General features: G+C 46.0%; 1 protein-coding gene across 1 annotated transcript; it reads right to left on the bottom strand.

Annotated features, from left to right (window-relative positions):
- Window positions 1–1,515: 1,515 nt before the first annotated feature.
- LOC116464634 (putative golgin subfamily A member 8D) lies at window positions 1,516–11,503 on the bottom strand. The gene is given in 19 exon segments (XM_058439716.1): window positions 1,516–1,867; window positions 1,954–2,109; window positions 2,212–2,312; window positions 2,395–2,495; window positions 3,050–3,141; window positions 3,566–3,641; window positions 4,972–5,040; window positions 5,308–5,522; window positions 5,897–5,984; window positions 6,179–6,286; window positions 6,394–6,480; window positions 7,532–7,641; window positions 7,737–7,820; window positions 7,897–7,979; window positions 8,218–8,261; window positions 9,108–9,188; window positions 9,371–9,430; window positions 10,325–10,504; window positions 11,438–11,503. Coding segments are annotated over 19 exon segments (1,986 nt in total). The 3' UTR covers window positions 1,516–1,682.
- Between the last annotated feature and the right edge of the window lie 8,779 nt (window positions 11,504–20,282).

Below are 20,282 nucleotides of genomic sequence, written 5' to 3'. Positions count from 1 at the left end.
CCTACATCCTAATAATGTGATGTGTTTTGGAACACAGACATTAGAACTTCATGAAGTTTTAACTGTTGATTCTTTCCCAAGCATCATCAAGTTATGATTTAGGCAATGTATCACTGACATTCATTAATTCATCATGCATAGGCACAATCGCATAAATATTGCACAAAATATGTCCCTAACTGAAACCGAGAGGTACAAAAACATATTTCACTCTTCGTAAAGAAATTTGTGAGGAAACATAACTCTGTGATTGTATAGACACATTTCCTGATAATACATTGACATTCACAAACAGTAGATTGTACTGCAGTTTGTAAACATTTTAAGTTGCATAAACTTCTCCTTGATTTTCAGAGATAGTGTAATACTGTCTACTAAAACTCCTTTTTGTTTAAACTAAGTACTCTCACATATATTAGTTTATAATAATGTTTGTTATTATTTTTTAAAGTGTTTTCCATTCAAGGAAAGGAAGTAAACTCCTATGTCAGAGTAACCAAGGTGGTTGAAGCATAGGTATTAGCCAGAGAGGCGTAGATGGTAAAATCAATCTTCAAGCCACAAAGAAGCTCCATGAACAGAGAGGAATGCCAGGTGTCACACAGCTTTCCTTTGTGCTAATTCATTCTTGACTAGAGCCTGTATGCCTCTTCCAGGGACATTTAAACTCATAAAGGATTTATTGTGATCTTTACTACATACATTAAGAAAAATGCCAACCAGTGCCCTTTTGTGTACTGGGACATGTAGTCATGTGATTAAAACAGGTAACATGAACTCTGACTTTAAAACGTATTATAGATAGAAATGCTCTAAGCTAGGAAAGGTTTTCCACATCCACAGTTAATATGGGAGCCTGTCATTCCTCAGAAATAATCCCTTTTTAAGTCATCGAAAAAGAGTTCAACTGCTGCAGCTCATGATGCCATATCTTCATGAGCCCAGAGCACATACAAATCCTAAGGGAACTACCATAGTACAGCGCTAATTCTTGGCACCGGAACAAATGAAACACACTCTATCCTGCACATACTGCCAGAGCAGGCCACTTTCCTCTTCTGTGAGATTTAAAAAGCTCCTCCAAAGTGTTATTACTCCCATCATCAGTACACAGAAAATGGGGAAAAGGCTGTTTCCAGTTCTTGGCCTTTAAACAACTCTAAATGTCAGTACTCATAGTGGCATATTACAAAGTAATAAACAGGGCAAACCACATATTGAGCTAATGAAGAGCTCACTGTGATTAAGATTAGATCAAACAATAGCAGAACATAAGCAAATTTTATCTGAATTCTGTAATGAATATACATGCTGCAATAACATTTAAAAAGCATGACAGCCTATTCCAAACCAGTGAGAATAGTTTTGTGCAAATAGTGGGTCTTTGTGTGTTTGAGCTCCTACCGCATAAGGGCAAACTTGATATGCATGCTAATTACCTACAATTATGAAATTAAAAAAGAAAAATGCTAAAGGATGCCAGAGTGAACGTCAGTGAAAGCCACAGAGACCTACTCTCTTTTAACTTTTTACAAATAAACTTAAACTATAAATTAGAAACGCAAATAATCATGAGTAGCTCTAACATTCAAATGAAGTAAATGCATTGTGTAGGAGATTAACCCCATAACTTGGTTCCTTTTTAAAAATTATCTTGACCAGCTCTTTGATGATAGTGATGTTTATCTCCTTCTCCTCAGCAGCCAAGCCCAGCAAAAGAATGGCACACAGGGGTTGCTGCCCAAGCCTAGGTGCTCCTGGTAGTCCTGCATGATTGGCTGTGCAGTAGGGTTGTCGTGGGGAGCACCCTCCCTGGCCTCTCCTTGTGCAGGCTCCACCCTGTCTGTGAGGCTCACCTCACAAAGATCTTTGGAGAGAGGGAGGCGGGGATCTGAGTGCAGTGCGAGCTCCCCCTGCTCCTGCCTGCCCACCCCACCTGAGGGCTCTACTCACCACCATGCTTGTCAGCAGCCCCAAGCTCCTGGGGGGCTGGGGCTCCTGGACCGGGCTCATCAGCAGGGTTCTGGGCAGTGGCCAGGAATTTGCTGTGCCGCTTGTTATAGTCGTCACAAGCCGCAACACCATCTCCTGCAGCTCCAGCAGCTTCACCTGGAGGGAGGGGTGCTCAGCTGTCACGCCGCTGCCGGCGCCCACCCTCACACCAACCCCCACCCCCACCCCCGCCCACGCAGAAGATGTTGCACACCCTACCTTCATCTCCTCCCTGTCCTGGGCCAGCCTGATGATGTCCTTCTCCCGGTGCCGCATCTTTGACACTACCCCCTGGCTCTGTTATGCGGTGATGAGCTTTCCTGCGGGAGGACAGGGCTCAGACCCTGGGGCCCCTCCGATGGCCCTGCAGCTCCCCCTGCTGTGCCCTGGCCTCCCACTCACTGATGGCATCTCTCTCTCCAGTACTGGATGAATTGAAGTTCTTGTTTCTCCACCAGCTCACTCAGGTCCGCCTTCTCCTCCAGGAGGTCCATAAAGCCGCTCTGGAGCCAAAATAATGGGATCACATCTCGGCAGCGACCTGCCACACCCATGCCCTTCTTGGCCCATGTCAGCACTCACCTCCAGCTTCTCCATGACTTCCTGCAGGGCCCGGTGGGTCCCCCCCACTCACAGACTTATCCCCAGTCCCTGGGGCTGGGACCGCTGCCTCTGGCTCCTTCTGAGCCAAGGCCACTGGGTTAGCCAGGCACTGGCAGCACACCCTCTGCTCTTTCACCTGCTCTCGTAACTGTGCCTGCTCCTCCTGGGTACTGGCTCCAGCGAACTTGAAAAATGCCACCTGAGGGCAAGATGTGAGCATTCTTGTAGGGGCATACAGAGAACAAATGGGGCAGAGAGGTGGAGCGCAGCCCCTTCCCTTGGGACCTCAGAGTGTGCACCTGTTGGTCACAGGTGAAATGGTGTCTGACCACTGGCTCCCGGAAGGGGTGAGGGTCCAGAGAAATCAGAAGGCAGGGAAACTAAGATCATAAAGGGGTCTTGGAGGGACCAAAGAGGAAGGTGGCAAAATGGGTACAGGGGGAGTCAGGCTCACCATGGCCTCCCAGCTCTCCAGGTCCTCCGAGACGCTGGGCATGGGCCGAGGTGCCTCCTCCTCCTCACTGTCCAGATGTTCTCCTCCATCTCCTGTGGGAGGTGGCCAGAGGGGTCCTCAGACAACCCAACAAGGGAGGTACTGTGGGCCCACCTCTGCCTCCCCCTCACTGTGTAACCCTGAGCCAGCCCCTCCCCAGAGAGGAATGAGCTGCTGTTCTTTATTTTTAAGAACCAAGATCTTACTATACCGCCCAGGCACAGTCCCACTACGAGTCGGTGCGGGAGTTCTGACCTGCTCCCTTTCTGACCTGGGCCAGTTCAGCCATCCTTAGGTGACTTGGTGGCCCCCTGCTCCCAGGAGGTCACCATATTGATGCCGAACTTAGTGCAGGCACCTGGTCGGCATAATGACCAGCTGTTCTAAAGGTCTCTTCCAACTCCTCAATCTTATGCTGCTAACAGTCCCCCTTTCCTCCTGTGGCTCTCTCCTCTTCTTCTGAGCGGTCTCCCGTACCTTCCCCAGTGAGAGCCATGAGGCTCAACTGGGTCCATAGCTGCTGGTTCTGCTGGCTGGCAGCTTCCAGGCACTCCTAAGGGTCCAGGAAAGAGTGAGAAGTCATCCCCCTCATGGCCCCGTCCTCAGCAGCTCTGTCCCCTGGGTCTCCTGCAACTCTTGGTAGGCCATCTCAGCCACCACTTTGCCTCAAGCTTCCTGCTGCTGCAGGTGGTTCATTAGCTGGGTCTGCTGCAGTAACTGCCTGTGCACGCCTCCTTCTCAGAGGTCAGCTGGTGATAGGCGGCCACCTGCTGCTGATAGGTGGTCAAGTACTGCTGCAGGTGACCCAGGTAATGTTCTGGCTGCTGCTGCAGACCCTGAGCCTCTTGGCTCTTCAGCTCCACCTGCAGGAAGACCCTGGATGTGAGGGCACATGGTGGCTGGCTTCCAGATTCTGGGCCCATTAATAGGGTAGCGAGGGCAGTGTGGGGCTCTGTCGCCTGCCCAGGCCCCTGGCCCCTTGCTTCACAAGGCCTAAGTGACTTCCTCCCTTTCCTAGAACCCCATGCCTCCTTCCCCAGCCTCATGTCTCATACCCTCTTCTCACCATTTAAACTAGGCCACAGACTGGTGGAAAAGCAGTGGGAGCCAACCACCATCTGCAAAGTGTGCTGCATGCCTAATGATTTCCATGTATTATTTCATTTAATCCTCAGCACCTCTGTAAGGAAAATGCTAACTTCCTTTTGAAGTTAAAGAAACAGAGACTTAGAGATGCAAAGTACTTGAATGGTGACCAGTGGAACCGAGGCTGGAACCCAGTTTTAATCTAAGGAGCCATTTTGTTTTGTTTTGAGACAGAATGTCACTCTGTGGCCCAGGCTGGAGTGCAGTAGTGCAATCTCTGCTCACTGCAACCTCCCCCTTTTGGGCTCAAGCGATTCTCATGCCTCAGCTTCCTGAGTAGGTGGGATTACAGGCATGTGTGACCATGCCTGGCTAATTTTTGTTGTTGTTTTTGTTGTAATTTTAGTAGAGATGAGGTTTTACCATGTTGGCCAGGCTGATCTCAAACTCCCGACCTCAAGTGATTCTCCTGCCTCAGCCTCCTAAAATGCTGGGATTGTAGGCATAAGCCACCATGCCTGGCATAAGAAGCCTCTTATACCACTGTTTCTTCCCCTATGATTGGGAGTCTCCGTGCCTCTAGCCGGGATAATAATGTCCAGACCTGGGAGGAGCCCAAGGCTACCCACCTCTAAAAGTCAGAAGGCAGGAAGCAAGAAACAGTCACAAGACTGCCCTGGAGGGTGCTGGGGTCATATGCCCTGAGGCTGGAGCTGCCTCTGGCCTGGCACCTCTCCCCCACAGAGGCTGGTGCCTGCCTCCTAGCTCTTCTTGGATGGAGTTACCATCTCCTTCACCTCTCCCAGCTTCTCCTGCAGCTCCTTTACTTGCTGCTCCAACTGCAATGTGCTCTTGTTCTCATTGTTCTGGACAGAGAGAAGCAATCAGCAGACACCCACTGCAGCTGGAGACCCCAGAACTTGGTGTCTGCCTCCCATGACACCGGGAAGGGTGGAGGCAGGTTAGAAAAATCATCCCCTCTCTCCCACAGCCACCAGACCAAGACTCCGGCTCACAGGTGCCTTTAGAAGTAACATTTCATATGAGGGCTACACTGCCCCATTTTACAGGTGGGAAAACAAAGGCCTGGAGGGCTAGGGAGGAGGGTAGGCTCCCCAGGTGGGACAATGCACTAGCTCCTTGAAGCCACTCTGTGGCTTGGCCAGCTGCTGAAGCCTCTCCTTCTTCTCCCGAAGCCCCTCCTTTTGCCCCTGGTTCAGGAGATTTATGCGCTGATTGTTTTCAATCTGGGCCTGGAGCTCTCCTGCCACTCTCTCCAGTTCCTTCCTCAGGTGCTGCAGCTCCACCTCAGAGGGAACTGCTGGGGCCTCCAGGGACAGGGGTTCAGCTGAGAAGGGAAGCAGACACTAAGGGCCTCTGGATTCTCAAAAAACAAAAAACAAAAAAAACCCTCCTCTTGGCGCACAGCTCCTCTCAGGCTCCCCAAACTTGGCCTCACTGCTGATGATTCCTTGCACCTAGATGGTAGCCAATCTTCCAAGCCACTTTCAGATAGCACTGTGGGTGGCTGACAATGGGCCCCCTTTGCTGATGGGGACACTGAGGCTCATGGAGATGATAAGACTTGCTGTCTCCTGGCATAGACCTCTTTCCCTCTGCCTCAAAGCGCTTCCATCCACCCGCCTCCCTGGGGCATTCTAAGCCACCCCCACAGCCCTCTGATACCAGTCCTGCTCCCAGGTCACACCAGCCCCAGCTTACCCAACTGCTTTTTGAGTTTGGACAAGCTCCTCTCCAGCTTCTCTAGCCGACGCGTATCATGCTTCTTCTCCTTCTTCAATGTGCAAACCTGCCCAAAGCACACGGGAAAAGGGCCCTGGAGAGAGGGGCTGGTGGCTGGACAGGTTACCATCTCCCTCTCTGTCCCCACCTCCACAAAGCCCAGACCCATGACCACCTCTGGCTGTACTATTCACATTTTACAGATGCCCAGAAAGATCCAGTGACCTATCTAACGTGGGGAGCTGAAGGGTCAGATCTCACCTCCTGCGACATTTTCCTCATCCTCTGCTGCCACCGGGCTCTCTCTCCTTTTATATGTTAAGCATATTCATCTCTCTCTAGCTGGACTTGTTTAAGTGACTCTTTCAACTGCAAGAATGGGCACAAAAGTTAGGAAGGGCTGTCACTGGTCCTCACCTGCTCCTGGACACTTGGGGTCATCTTCCTTCCACATCCCTCCCTCTGCAAAACCTCACCCGTGTCAGGTGTGCTTTCAGCCATGACTTCTCCTGTATGGACTGCTCTAACTGCCACTCAATAAGAGCTTTACTGCAGCTCAAGAACTGGATGGTGAAGAGTGAGAAGTTTCGATCTGGGGACCCAGGGCCATTCCACACAGTGCCCCTTAAAAGGGCTAGGGCTAGGCTTAATATACAACTCGGTCAGTAAAGATCAAGGTATTTCCAAGCCCATGGTCTGGTTTTTAAAAGAACTCAGTCTAAATTGGAAGGGACAGGGGAAGAGATCGAATTTACAGCTGGCTAACAGAGGCCCAGAGAGATCAGATAAAATTGCTATTGTTATTGCTGTTATTATTACCACTGTTTGAACCTTTATGGAGTGCTTGACCAGGTACCGTGCTAGCAATCCCATTTAATCCTCACAACCACCATAGGAGACAGTTACTATGATTACCTCTATTGTGTCGATGAAAAAACATGGAGTATTTAAGGTTAAGTGCTTGTCTAAGATCACTTAGGCAGAGCTGGGGTTTGAACATCCAGATCTATCCAATTCTTGAAGCCCATTTTTCTTGCTGGGGATGGAGGCACAGATAGGAAGGGGAAAGTTAATCTTTTGTTCACTTTTTGAAAGGGTGATACATTCGCATCGTCCAAAACTCAGAAGGTACAGAAGGGAAGTATCTCCCAGCCACCCTGTTGCTCTCTCCTGAATTTTTTATGAACCCTTGCAGACATGTTTTATGTATATTATCATAGTATGTACACACACACACACACACACACACACACACACACACTTTTCCTCTCTCTGCAGAAATGGTAACATACTAAAGGTACTCTTCTGTACCTTCACAGTACAAGTACACAATACTCCACCTAGGACTTGGCAAGGACCACAGCCAGGTAAGGGCAGGGCAGACACTTGGCCTCCAAGCTCTGCTTCCAGAGCTCACTCCCCACAGTGCCCCCCAACTCACCCACAGCAGCTGACTCAGCCCCAGGCTGCCTCTAACAACCATATACAAAAGCAGAAAGAAATGGCCATACTGCTCCTGGGCAGGACACCCCATCCTGCAGAAGGGACTTTTAGGCTCACTCCTCCATCTGCAAAGCCAGGCTCCCAGGGGATGGGGCAAGTGGTTGAACTCACACTGATCTCCTTCTTCTCCTGTGTGGCAGCGACAACAGAGACAGCCCGCTCTAACTCTCCTATACACTGCAATGTATATCGCAGGCGGCCAGCCAGATCCTTGGACTCTTCTGTAATGAGAGAGTTGAGATGGGGCCCAAAGGACTCTCCCTAAAGACCTGTCAAAGTGCCAGGTTGAAGGAGGACAGGGTGCCCAGATTCCCACCTTCAAAGTATCTGAGAGAACGTTTCATGTGATACAGGCCCATATTTAGTTTCTCTTTCTGTATATTCAATCTCTGGATTTGAACTTTTGGGAGAAAAGCCAAGCAAGTGCTGAAAGAGAAGGAAAGAAACATTCTCCGCAGGACAGGAGGAAACTTCACACCCTCCATTCACCTCTAGCTTCCTTTCAGCTTTCTGTTTCTGATTGTTTGCCTTCTTTTCCTGTAGGAAGAGGAAGACAGAACTGTTACCAGGGGCAGGCAGAGATGGCACAGCAAGAGACAAGCCCCCAAAATGCCATCAATGCCCCAGGACAGGCCCACTCATGGGACCAGGTTATCAGGGACCCTGTGGGGTTGGGGTGGAATCTGAAGGGTGAGCCTTCTTCCCCAGGCTGGTAGTGGGCGAGATGAGACTGGGGCTTCTACATCTGAGTGACCCCCAAACCCAGCAGTCATGTCGCAAGGAAACAAAGAAATCACGTTATTTCTTCCAGCTGATGTTCCACTTGTTTCTTCTGTTGTTTCTGTGGGGAGAGTCAAATTAAGGTGATGGAGGGTGGCCCCCTCAACTCTATTCCCCAGACCAGGAGGCGGTAGGCAGGGGCCAGGAATGGATTTTAAAGGCAAAGTTCTCATGGGAACATGAACAGGTAAACTCTCCTCAAGCTCCCAAGGACAGAGAATTTGGGTCTTTGTTGGTTTTTGCCCACAGCTACAGAACTCGGTCTGAATCTGGAATCTCTTGAGAGGACAGTAATATAAACCTCTAGAAATGGAGTTTGAGAAAGGCCCCCCCTTCTGCCAGCTTGTGATTTAGAAAAGTGCTTTCATTCAATAAACATTTACTGAGCACATGCGGGCCAGGTACAGTTCTTCACAGCAGATATAGGATGGAAAAGGACAGACAGGAGCCCTTGGCCCTGAGGTTTCCATTCTAGGGGGCCTTTAAATCTCGCCCTCTCAGAGCAAACAGAGACCTTTGATACTCACTACCTCCTCTGGAAACACGAACCCAAAAAGGAGAGGTGGTTTGTCCAGAATCAAAGAGCAAATTAGGGACTGAGTCACAGCAGAAATATGGGGCCCCTGACAACCAGTCAGGCTAGCACTTCCCCGAGAGGTAACAACCCCAGGGCGTGTGTAGCAAGGACTGGAGCAGGGGTGTTTGGAGAGGAGAGAGTCGGCAAAGAGGGCAACAAAAGAAGAGCCATGCTGCATGCTCTGGGGTCCCTCTAGGTGAGGCTTGGGTGCTCCAGCTCCCTATTTGTCCTTGGCACCAGCAGCCCCCAGCTCCTTTCCTCAGGGCCCCAAGGGGAAACTGGAGCCCAGGATTGGCAGTGTGGAATCAGGGGACCCCACTGGACTCTTACCAAAGATTTGATGGTGTTATTCAGTTGACTGATTTTTACGGACCTCGAGTCCAGGACTACTGCTAGTTCTTGGCACAGGCTCTGAGGTGCATGCAGAGACAAGGAGGTGGAGGAGGAGTGGGGAAGAGGTAGAGAGAACAATCATTAAGTCTGGGGTGTGTGTGGGCTGTCTCAGCTGGCAGAGGGGCACCCAGTCTCCGCTGTGGGAGGAGGTTGGAGGGCTGGCCTGCAAGGTCACTACACCTCCCTCCAGAGCCTCTTACCTCCAGATCCTTCAGGGTAGCAGATGATGTAGGGCCCTCCCCGTGGATACTTGTTGCTGACTACAAGAGACGAGAGTGCACATGGAGATGTTCTGTCCCCCTCAGTGTCTAAGCCCTCTGACTTCCTTTCTTCCCCATCAACTGGCAACATTTTCTTTTCTGCCTAACTTGGACGCTTTGTCCCATAACTCCTTTGTGCCAACTTCTCTCATGGTTCTTATCCTCCCACCATCCCACCCTGAGGCCCTTTGTGTGACTCCTGATGGCAAGTGGATGTTCTCATTGTCCTGGCTTCCCATTGAGACTGCGGTCAGGAAAGTCAAACAGCAATGACCATATCCTTGGTGTCCTGGGTGTTTACAGCACGCCATATACTAGGGATTAACATAAAAACAACAATAACAAATCTCATTTAAACTTCACAAATGGAAGTCAAACAATACCACCTCTATTATACAGATGTAAAAAGAGAGGCCCAAAGAGCTCAAGCAGCTTGCCCTAAATCATATCCCTAGCAGATGGAGAGGCAGGATTCAAACCCAGAATTCCTTTTTTTTTTTTTGAGACGGAGTCTTGCTCTGTCTCCCAGACTGGAGTGCGGTGGCACAATGTCAACTCACTGCAAGCTGCATATCCCAGGTTCACGTCATTTTCCTGCCTCAGCCTCCTAAGTAGCTGGGACTACAGGGGCCCATCACCACGCCTGGCTAATTTTTTTGTATTTTTAGAAGAGATAGGGTTTCACCGTGTTAGCCAGGATGGTCTCGATCTCCTGACCTCGTGATCCATGTGCCTCGGTCTCCTAAAGTACTGGGATTACAGGCGTGAGCCACCATGCCTGGCCAAACCCAGAATTCTTAACCAGTACCCAATGGTCCGTCCACAATCTTAACAACTACCCTCTACTGTGCCTTGGGCCCCCTGTCACCAGGAGACTGGCCAGCCAAGACTCACATCCTCAGGTGGGTGGCAACCACCAGAAGTGACTGTTTCAGGGCTACTGCCATTTGTTTTCCTGTTCCTCTTCGCTCCTGCTGGAACACCAAGGCTGTTTCTCTGCCAATATTCTTTTAACTGTGGGAAAGAAGAGCAGTAACAGTCATGAGAACTATCAGCCCCTACAGCCACATCCTCCTTTACAGTTTTTACAAAATACTCTTATACACCATCTGATTTAATGACACCAACAACTGTACAAGGTGTTGTCACAATCATTTAGTAACTGAGAGGGATTGATATCATGGCTAGAAAAAAAAAAGAAAAAGGAGATACTGGAACTTTGAAACTCAGTCTTCTGACTCCAAGCTCTGGGGTTTTGCCAAGAATCAGCAGCTGCCAGGGACAAAAACCAGAGGCAGAGGTAGAAAAGTAAACATTAAGTAGGCAGGAACTGTATGCCATGTGGTTTAGAATCATACATCCTCACATGTCTGTTAGTGTGAAGAAGTGCACCAGTACCTCTCAAACTTTTATATCAATGTGTCTTCATGGCAGAAGTCAGCCTTTCTGTTAAATCTGGGAATTTATCAGAAAGAGGACAACTCAAGCCTCATTTCAGTGGGAAATCTGGTATACTCTTAGAAACCTATGTGACTGTCATCCTTAAGTATATTAATGTTTTTTCTCTTGATCTCAAGAGAATCAAGGGAAACTGATGCTTCAGAAAGATGTCCCACATTTATCCTGTGGCACTCAAAGTACCCCAGGTTGATATAATATGAGGAAGATTCAAGCTGTCAAGTTCAGTTTCCCAAGATCTATTCCACAGAAGATGAGCAAATCTCACTTCAGAGACTACTGACTGAAGGGCAGTCTGGTCCCTGAACCATGGAAAATTAGAAGATGAGGTGGAGAACTCAGAAAAAAATGTTAAAATCTCTCTGGAAAGTAGAAGCCTGGGAGAAAACCAAACCAAACCCATTCTCCCATTGCCACCCAGAGATACTGTCAGCATTTTGAGCTCAGGGGGAAGTGTAGGCTTTTCCCACTCTCAATGTCTATGTTAAGGGAGTGAGGCAGCCTGAAACCTCTTGCCCCTAGGTCTCATAGTCTCCATTCTCCTTCCACCTGGAAATTTGTGCTGTGGCCAGAGGAACCAGAAATAGGGTGACAATACTTAGTGGACTGGGTCATAAATCGAAGGCCGGTCTTGCAGTAATGACAGTTCCTAGGCGTATTGTGACATCACTACATTCCACTCCTCCTGGTTGGGGGGAGGGACCACATCAGCACATTATCTGAGTCACCACTCCACGATGGGGGAGGGAAACACAGGGTTGGGACCCAGGTCCTTGGAGACGCCAGTGCAAAGAGCCCAGGGAGGTTGACCTCGAGGCAGCAGGAGGGGGAGGACAGAGTCTTCAGCAGGAAGCCCCAGGAGTCACCAGCCCAAAGTCACCCAGGGACAACTGGCGAGGGCAGGGCCTGGGGCTGGGGGACCCGGGTCCTTGGAGACGTGAGCCCAAAGAGCCCAGGGAGGTTGAGTTTGGGGCAGCAGGAGGTGAGGGCCCAGTAATGGAGTAGGAAGCCCCAGGAGTCACACACCCAAAGTCACCCTGGGTGATTGGTGAGGGCAGGGACTGGGCTGTTTGCTGAAGGGACGGGGCTGACTGACAAGACTTTGGTGGGGGAGGCCAGAGGTGCCAGGGTTGGGGGGCCCAGTCCGGTGTGCCTCAGGAGTGGTATGGACTCTGGCAGCGGTCTTGTCATCAGACGGGATCTGTGGCTGGGTTGGGGGGCCATCACCTGATGTGTTTTTACCTTTTTCTTGGCTACGGCCAATTTGCTCTGTCGAGTTTCTTCTGCCATCACGGGGTGGGGAGGGAGGCAGGGTTGGGGCCACTTCAGCAAAATCCCAGCGAGCACTGATCAACGCCTCCACTCACCTACCAGGCAGCTCTGTGACTGAGCCAGAGGAGGCGTAACCAGGGCCCCAGTAGAATGCAGAATAGGGGCATGGCCTTAATGCTCCAAGCCCATTGGTCAATGAGAAAGATGAAAGGGAAAGGGGGCGTGGCCAGGCAGCAGTGTGTCCAGGGGGACCTGTGGCTCACAAGGAAAGCTGCCCATGCAAACACTGTCCCTGCCCACTCTGGGAGAGCAGAGGGGCCAGCTTTTGCTTTAAAAGCTTTAAAACTTTAAAAAATATATGTGTGTGTAATATATATATATATATATATATCTGTGTGTCTGTGTATGTGTATCTATGTGTTTCTCCAGAGCTGTCTTCATTACCCAGCTTCTATGCAAGGTCTATGATTTTGGTCTATATTTTTCATCTTCAAATACAGTACAAAAATTACCGGTATTACCTTAACTGAGGTACAGGTCCTATAAAAATAGAAAATCTGTAGCATGCTTGATGATTAATGAAGCAGACTATGTTATCCAATATTCCAATAAGATAAAATAATCACAATGATTTCTATTTTTTGGAAAAACATTTCTCTCAAGAAACATGTCTAATATCTGTAAAAATACAAAGCTTTTGAGCCAGGTGTGGTGGCTCATGCCTGTAATCCCAGCACTTTGGGAGCCCAAGGCAGGTGGATCATCTGATGTCAGGAGTTTGAGACCAGCCTGGCCAACATGGTGAAACCCTGTCTCTACTAAAAATACAAAAACTAGCCAGGTGTGGTTGTGGGTGCCTGTAATCTCAGATATTTGGGAGGCTGAGGCAGGAGAATCACTTGAACCCAGGAGACGGAGGTTGTAGTGAGCCAAGCTCATGCCACTGCACTCCAGCATTGGTGACAGAGTAAGACTCTATCTCGAAAGAAACAAAATACAAAATAAAATTTAAAAGATTTCAATTTAATTAGCACTCAAAGCTCTTTACCAATTCAAAACAAATACAAGGCCTATTTTTCGAGAATCACCTGACTTCTCTAAGCCTTGCAAATGAAACTGAATTTCTCACTTGATACTTGGCTATGACTTGCAATCATGAAAACCAATAATTGGGTTATGTCACTGTGTACTGCTTGTTACCTGAATTTCACACGAGGCTGGGATCAAGGGTTGAATCTTTCATGATTTGCTCCATAACCTGTGTGCTTCTTATCCCAGACCAAACTAAGCTTTTGTATAGAGTTCTACAATTTACAGTTAGTAGACAAGAGTGGTTCTCAGTAATGTAGTCTCTGGACTAGCAGCACCAGCAGCACCTGAGAACTTTTTATAAGTTCAAATTCTCAGGCCCTACCCTGGACCTGGTGAATCAGAAACTCTGGAGTAGGGCTCAGCAATCTGTGCTGCAGTAATCTCTCCAGGTGTTCAGGAACCTCCGGCATACAGCAGGTAGAAAAATGTGTTTCCTTCTGTAGGTCCAAAGCCAGGGATATTATATGTTCTGTCTAAATATGAAACAATGACATGCAATTAAAACTCAAAGTCTCCTTCCTACTCCCACCCTCCATCCAATGTGTTTTATTTTTATGAGTTCAATAAGAAAACAAGCGGCAATCAGAAGTTTAGTCTAAAAAGTATATTTAGAAGTATTAGTTCTCATCCAGCCTGATCTCATACGTCCTCTTACAGCTAAAGTTTTAAAAAAGTATCTTCACAATGTAAGTCTCAGGCATACTAGGAGTTCTATAATAAAACACCAAGTAGATCGGAATGTCCAAACTTACTAGAGAAGAAAAGTGGAATCATTGGCTATATTTTCAAGTTGGACTCAAAGGAAATTTAAGTTCTGAATTTTTTTCACCTTCATACTTCCAAGTTAATAGAATTCAACCAGAGCACTCCATTCCTTCAAAGCCTGTAGCCAGGCAAAATTTTACTGTATTACTTCTTGCTTTCAATGGATATAAATCAGTCCTGGTGGGCACATTTTGTATACCTGCAAAGATGCAGAACTAAACAGTTTCATCTGTTCCATATTAAAACAAAAGTCCTGTAAACCTTGGATGGTGAGTGTAATACTTCAGCACTAGCACCATAGCCTCAAATATGAAAAAATACCAAGAACACCACTAGCAAACAAAACTAAACTCTCAGCCAGGAGCAGTAGTTCACACCTGTAATCCCAGGACTTTGACAAGCCAAAGTGGGAGGATTACTTGAAGTCAGGAGTTCAAGACAAGCCTGGGAAGCATAGCGAATTCACATCTCCACAAAAAGTTTTTAAAAACACCTGGGCATGGTGGCATACACCTGTAGTCCTAGCTACTTGGCAGGCTGAGGTGGGAAAATTGCTTCTGCCCAGGAGTTGGAGGCTGCAGTAGCTATGATTATGACACTGCACTCCAGCCTGGGTGACAGAGAGACCTAGATAATTACATTCTCTTCTGCTCCTGTTTACACTAAAATCACTAAGTTAAAACGCTTTCAAATTTGGCAGGATAAAAATTAAGTGAAATGTGACTTTGCAGTTTGGAGGGAGAAGGAAGGAAGGGAGGGAGGGAGGGAAGGAAGAAAGGAAGAAGGGAGGGAAGGAGGGAAGGAGGGAGGGAAGGAAGGAAAAGAAAAAGAAAGGAAAGGAAGAAGGAAGGAAGGAAGGAAAAGGAAATAAAGGAAGGGAAGGAAGGAAGGAAAAGGAAATGAAGGAAAGGAAGGAAAGAAAAAAGAAAAGAAAGGAAAAGAGGAAAGGAAAAAAGGAAAGGAAAGGGAAGGAAATGGAAGCGTAGGAAGAAAGAAAAGAAAAAATGAAATGACAAATTACTTACTGGGAGAAAGTTTTTGCAACTTCAATGAAAAACAAAAGGTTTGTATCCTTAGCCTATAAAGAAATCTTTTAAATTACTCAGAAAAAAAACCAAATGATTTTCAACAGAAAATGGGAAATGGAGAAACAGGCATTTCTCACAAAAATAAAAATGGCCAATAGATACATAAAAAAGATTCAAAAGCACTAGAAATCAAGGAAATGTCATGAAAACAATGATATTTTCTGTATAAGGGCAGCAAAGATGACAAATGGGAGGGGAAACCTGGAGCTCTGTCCCTGTTGGTGGGAGTATAAACTGAGCCACTTTTCCTGGAGGATAATTTGAAAATTTCTATTAAGGACCCTAAAAATTATTACCCTCCAGAAATTCTACTTCTATAAATTCAGTCCAAAAATGCTTGCACGAGTCCATTAAAATGTATATATAAGAAAATTCTCCTCTGGGGTGGCAATGATTAACTTAATATACATCCAGCTATTAAAAATGATGATGCCAGGATATATTTACTGCCACAGAAATATGCCCAAAATATAGTAAGTGACAAAAGACTATCTATTATGATTCTACTTTTTAAAATGTTTACATGCATAAAAAAGTATAAAAAGCAACAAGCCAGAATGTTTTTGGTGGAAAATTAAAGATTTTTCTTAATATTTGTCATCCAAATTATTACAAAAACAATGTGATTTCCTTTATAATCAGGGAGAAGTGTTGTTTTCATTTATTTATATTTAAATCTCTTTTCTTTTTCTTATTTTTTTCTCCCATATGTATCCCATGTAGGTTAGCATCCCTGCCTCTTGAGGGAAACCAGCCCATTTTTGGGAAGTGCACTACATAAAGCTGCCCCATCTTCCTTTTATTTTAAGAGATCTGGAGACATTTTTATTTCAAATTGTTTTATTGTTCTCAGAATATATTTTTTTAATATATGAAATTGAAGAAAAGACAAAGGAAAGGCTGACTCCTTACCCTACTGGGGCTACTCTTCCAATTTTTGCTGCTATTGTTATGTATTAATATTCACTGGGTACTAAAAAGATGGGCAGCCCCTTAGATCCTTTTTTCTTACCTCTTTCTCATAATCCTACTTCATTCCTTCATTCACTTATTTTTGAAAGGGTCATGTGTACAAATACACAGCTCAGACAATTTTAAAATATAACTGTAAAAGTATGTGGCAAAATCCCATTCACAGTCTTATTCTCCTTCCACAGCCAAACACTTTTAATTGGTTTCTTATATATCTTTTCAGAATTTATCTTTGCAAATACACATGTATATGCTTACTCTACTCTTCTCTCTCAACACAAAAGGTAGCATACCATACATAGGATATCATTCCTTCTTCTTTTTAAAAAAAACACACAATCTATCCGAGTTCTTCTACATGAGTACAGAGGTCTTTCTCATTCTTCTTTTCAACTGCACAGTATGCATCATTTGGATGTACCACAGTTTACTTAACCAGTTCCCTGTTGGTGGACACTGAAATCGTCTCTATCATATTATTACAAACAGTAATGCCAAGCATAACCACCTACGCACACCAAGTTCATTTCTGATTCTGCCTTTGATGAAGCCTCTGTTTGAATCACCACAAGGTCACAAGGCTGAAAAGTTAGCCCCTTTCTTAGTTTTCATTATGTACAGCAGTATGTAGCAAAAGACTCCCTCGGGCAAAGCAAACATACTCTTTGGGGATTTACTTCATAATAATAAATGGATAAACAGAACACCAAGGAGAGCCATTTCTATTTAACCATGCATATATATGTATACAATACATGCATATGCATAGAAAGTATAAAATAAATAAATCCATCAAAACATTAAGCATTGTCTCAGTATGGTGGATCTATGGAGTGCTTTGTAGACCGCCCTCCTTGCCTATCAATTCTTTCTAATTTCACAACAGTAAATACGTACAATTTCTGCAATATAAAATTTCAAAAAATGTTAAATTAAGCTGCATGTATTTCTTCAGTCTGTCCTATATTTGTATGGTGCTCCAGAGTGCTCAAATATCACTTCATTAGCAAAAAGTTATTTATTTTTCAAATGTAGAGATGGCAGGGTCTTGCTCTGTCAACCAGGCTGGTCTTGAACTCCTGGCTCATCCTGGATCCTCCTACTTCCACCTCCCAAAGTGCTGGTATTACAAATGTGAGACATCATGCCCTGCCGGTTTCATTTCAGAAATCTTTCCCCAGCACTCCATATATTACAAATAATTCCTTTCTTCTTCTTTAGATAGCATCGTAGTCATATCTCTATTACCTCACTTGTCACATGATAATCAGTTGCTCACCCATCCATCTCCCTTGATTGCTCATGAGCTCCTTGAGAAGTGTCTGATTTTCAGCACCTTGATCAATGTGTGACATATACATGCTTCATACGCAGAGAAGGAAATGATTTCACTACGGTGTAATTATTCCCAGAATTCAATGCCTGCATTTCTAAATTGTTCTAGATACTCTGCCAACAACCTGAGAATGTTATGTTTTTTCCCTAAAACTTCCATGCATTACTGAGTGTCTACGGTCATAGTTAACTCAATTGCGATGTGACCTCTCGCCAAGCCCATGCATAGTTTTTTTTTTTTTTAGGTGAATTTTAATTTTAATTTTTGATTTTGATTGTTTCCTTTTTGTTTTCTTAACTAGTAGTGTTTGGTAAACATCAACATCTCTATATCCCTGTGTTTTTGCATCTGCTGGTCTCTGCTTCGAATAATGTCTCAAGGTTTTATTCACCTGGAAAACATTTCTACTCACCTTTAAAGAATCAGCTTAAATAGGCCTGGCATTGTGGCTCATGCCTGTAATCCCAGCACTTTGGGGGGCCAAGGCAGGCGGATCACCTGAGGTCAGTAGTTCAAGATTAGCCTGCCCAACGTGGTGAAACCCCATCTCTACTAAAAATACAAAAAATAGTTGGGTGTGGTGGCGGATGCCTGTAATCTCAGCTACTCAGGAGGCTGAGGCAGGAGAATTGCTTGAACCTGGGAGGCAGAGGTTGCAGTGAGCTGAGATCACGCCACTGCACTCCAGCCTGGGTGACAGAGCGAGACTTCATCTAAAAAAAAAAACAAACAAACCTTAAATAATACCTTCTCTGAGAAGCCTTTATACTTCCTATTCTTTCAGGAAGAGTTGAAAATTCCTCAACTTTTGAAACATTTGTGCCTCTGTTACTATGTATCAGGCACTGAACTGAATGCCTAGGATAGAAAGATGAGACTGTAGACCCTGCCCTCATGGAGCTCATGGTCTAGTATGGAAAACAGCCATATGAACAAATAACCACACTATAGGTATTCAGAGCTCAAATCCTATCCTAAATACTGCTAAATTAATGTTCTGTGAGGTTTTGAAAGTACTAGGGCCAGAGACAATATGGCTGCTTGGATGACTTTCCATCGAAGTTAACATTTGGCCCTCATCACCAAAGGTTGTGTGTGTGTGCCTCTTCCTTGCAACCCACCAGGGCCTAACACATCATATTGCCAGTTCTGAAATTAGGAAACAGGCTCAGAAGTCCAAGAGCTTGACCAAAGTAACTAGCTGGTATGTAGCAGAACCAAGTCAGTATGATTCTTCTTCAATATCCTGCCTGTAACATGGGCAAGTGGCCTCAAAATCAACAAAAGACAAGTCTAAGTTGACATGCATCAACGGAGAGAGGCTCAAAAGGAAGAGTTTATACACAAGAACAGAACAGAAATGTTCTGGAAGTATGTCTGGGGATGTGAAGTAGGAGGGGGCACACCAGGTTTCACCTTGGTCAAGTGAATCTATAATTTCAACCTGGGCCTCACCCCCCGAGCTCCAGACTTAGCTATCTGTCTTTCTTACTCGAATATAAAATCCACAGGGCAGGACCTTAATCTCTAGTTTGCTCATCACAGATTAAAGCAGAGCTGGTTTATAGTAAGTACTTAATAAATACATGAATGAATAAATAAACTATCAAAGAAGCTAAAGAAACATTCCACACTCTCGGGGAAAGAGATTACCATGAAACAGGCCCTAGCAGTCACTCTCAAATACAGTTGACCCTCATTATTTGTGAATCCCATATTTGCAAATTTGCTTACTTGCTAAAAGTGTCTTTGTAATCCCCAAATTAATACTTGCGGAGCTTTCAAGGTGGCTCCTGGATAGAGACACAGTAGTGAAAACTCTGTCACTCCTTGCACACGTCCCAAGTTAGGGTCAAATAAGGTAACCCTCAGTCTTCTTGTTTCAGCTCTCATACAAAGATGACCTGAGGACAGAGACAGTGGAGGACAGTGCAGGGTAGTGCAAGAAGCTGTGGCTCTGGGGTCTGATCAAGTCACCCCTTTCTTCTGTTAGGAAGCTTTCCCACTCCTCTGCCTGCTTTCGCATCTCTTCCAAAATACAAGCGATGGCGTGTGACTCCCTTGTTAGAGCAGGCTCTCAATAAATAGGCTTTGCTTGATTTCATTTGGTTCATCTTTGTTTATTTCCACCATAGAAAAAGTACCTTTAAACTGGATGCCAGATATCGTTCCCAGAATCAAAGGAGGAAAAACGTCAAATACTTGGTGAAGGTTCTCTGATGGGCATAACTAAGTTTATCCTTGCTTTGGGTTTTTCGAATTTGGCCCTCTTCGATTCCACGGGCCATGTGAGGGAAACACACAGCCCTCCCTGACAGGAGGGCCTTCTCCTGGCCTCCCTCCCTATACCCTGAACAGCGTAGCAGAGCCTGGCAATGTGCAGGAATCCCTTTCCCAGAGTGAGACTTTAGTGTAGAATAATGTCACCGAGGAGCTCTAACAGAGGAGTCCAGGCTGGGCACAGGCACCCCAGGGCGGGGCCCTTCCAGCTCTCTCACACAAGGCAAAGCGAAGTCACAGCACTTCCTTTTGCGGAGTCTCCCAGTCCCACACAAGAGGATAACCCTTGGGCAGAAGCCCACACATAGAGCTCACATGGACAAACAATGCTCAGGGATGGTGCAGCAGGAACCTGTGTCAAGCAAGAGGAACATTATCCTAAAGCAGCATAATTGGAAATAAGGTTCCTTTGCCATAAAAAAACCTCACTCTTCCCACATGTTTGGAAGAATCATCCTCTTCCCTGTACCTCACTATGCAGAATTTTACTTGCACTTTGCTCTTCCTCCACTTCCTGACCCTGCCTGGGGTCTTCCTGTCTGCCATTTTGGAGTCCTCGTTGGCACCCTCCAAACCACTTAATCCTCAC

Source organism: Hylobates moloch, unplaced genomic scaffold (assembly GCF_009828535.3).
Source record: "Hylobates moloch isolate HMO894 unplaced genomic scaffold, HMol_V3 SCAFFOLD_1, whole genome shotgun sequence".
Classification (NCBI taxonomy): Eukaryota; Metazoa; Chordata; class Mammalia; order Primates; family Hylobatidae; genus Hylobates; species Hylobates moloch.
This window is presented reverse-complemented; position numbering and strand designations above follow the sequence as displayed.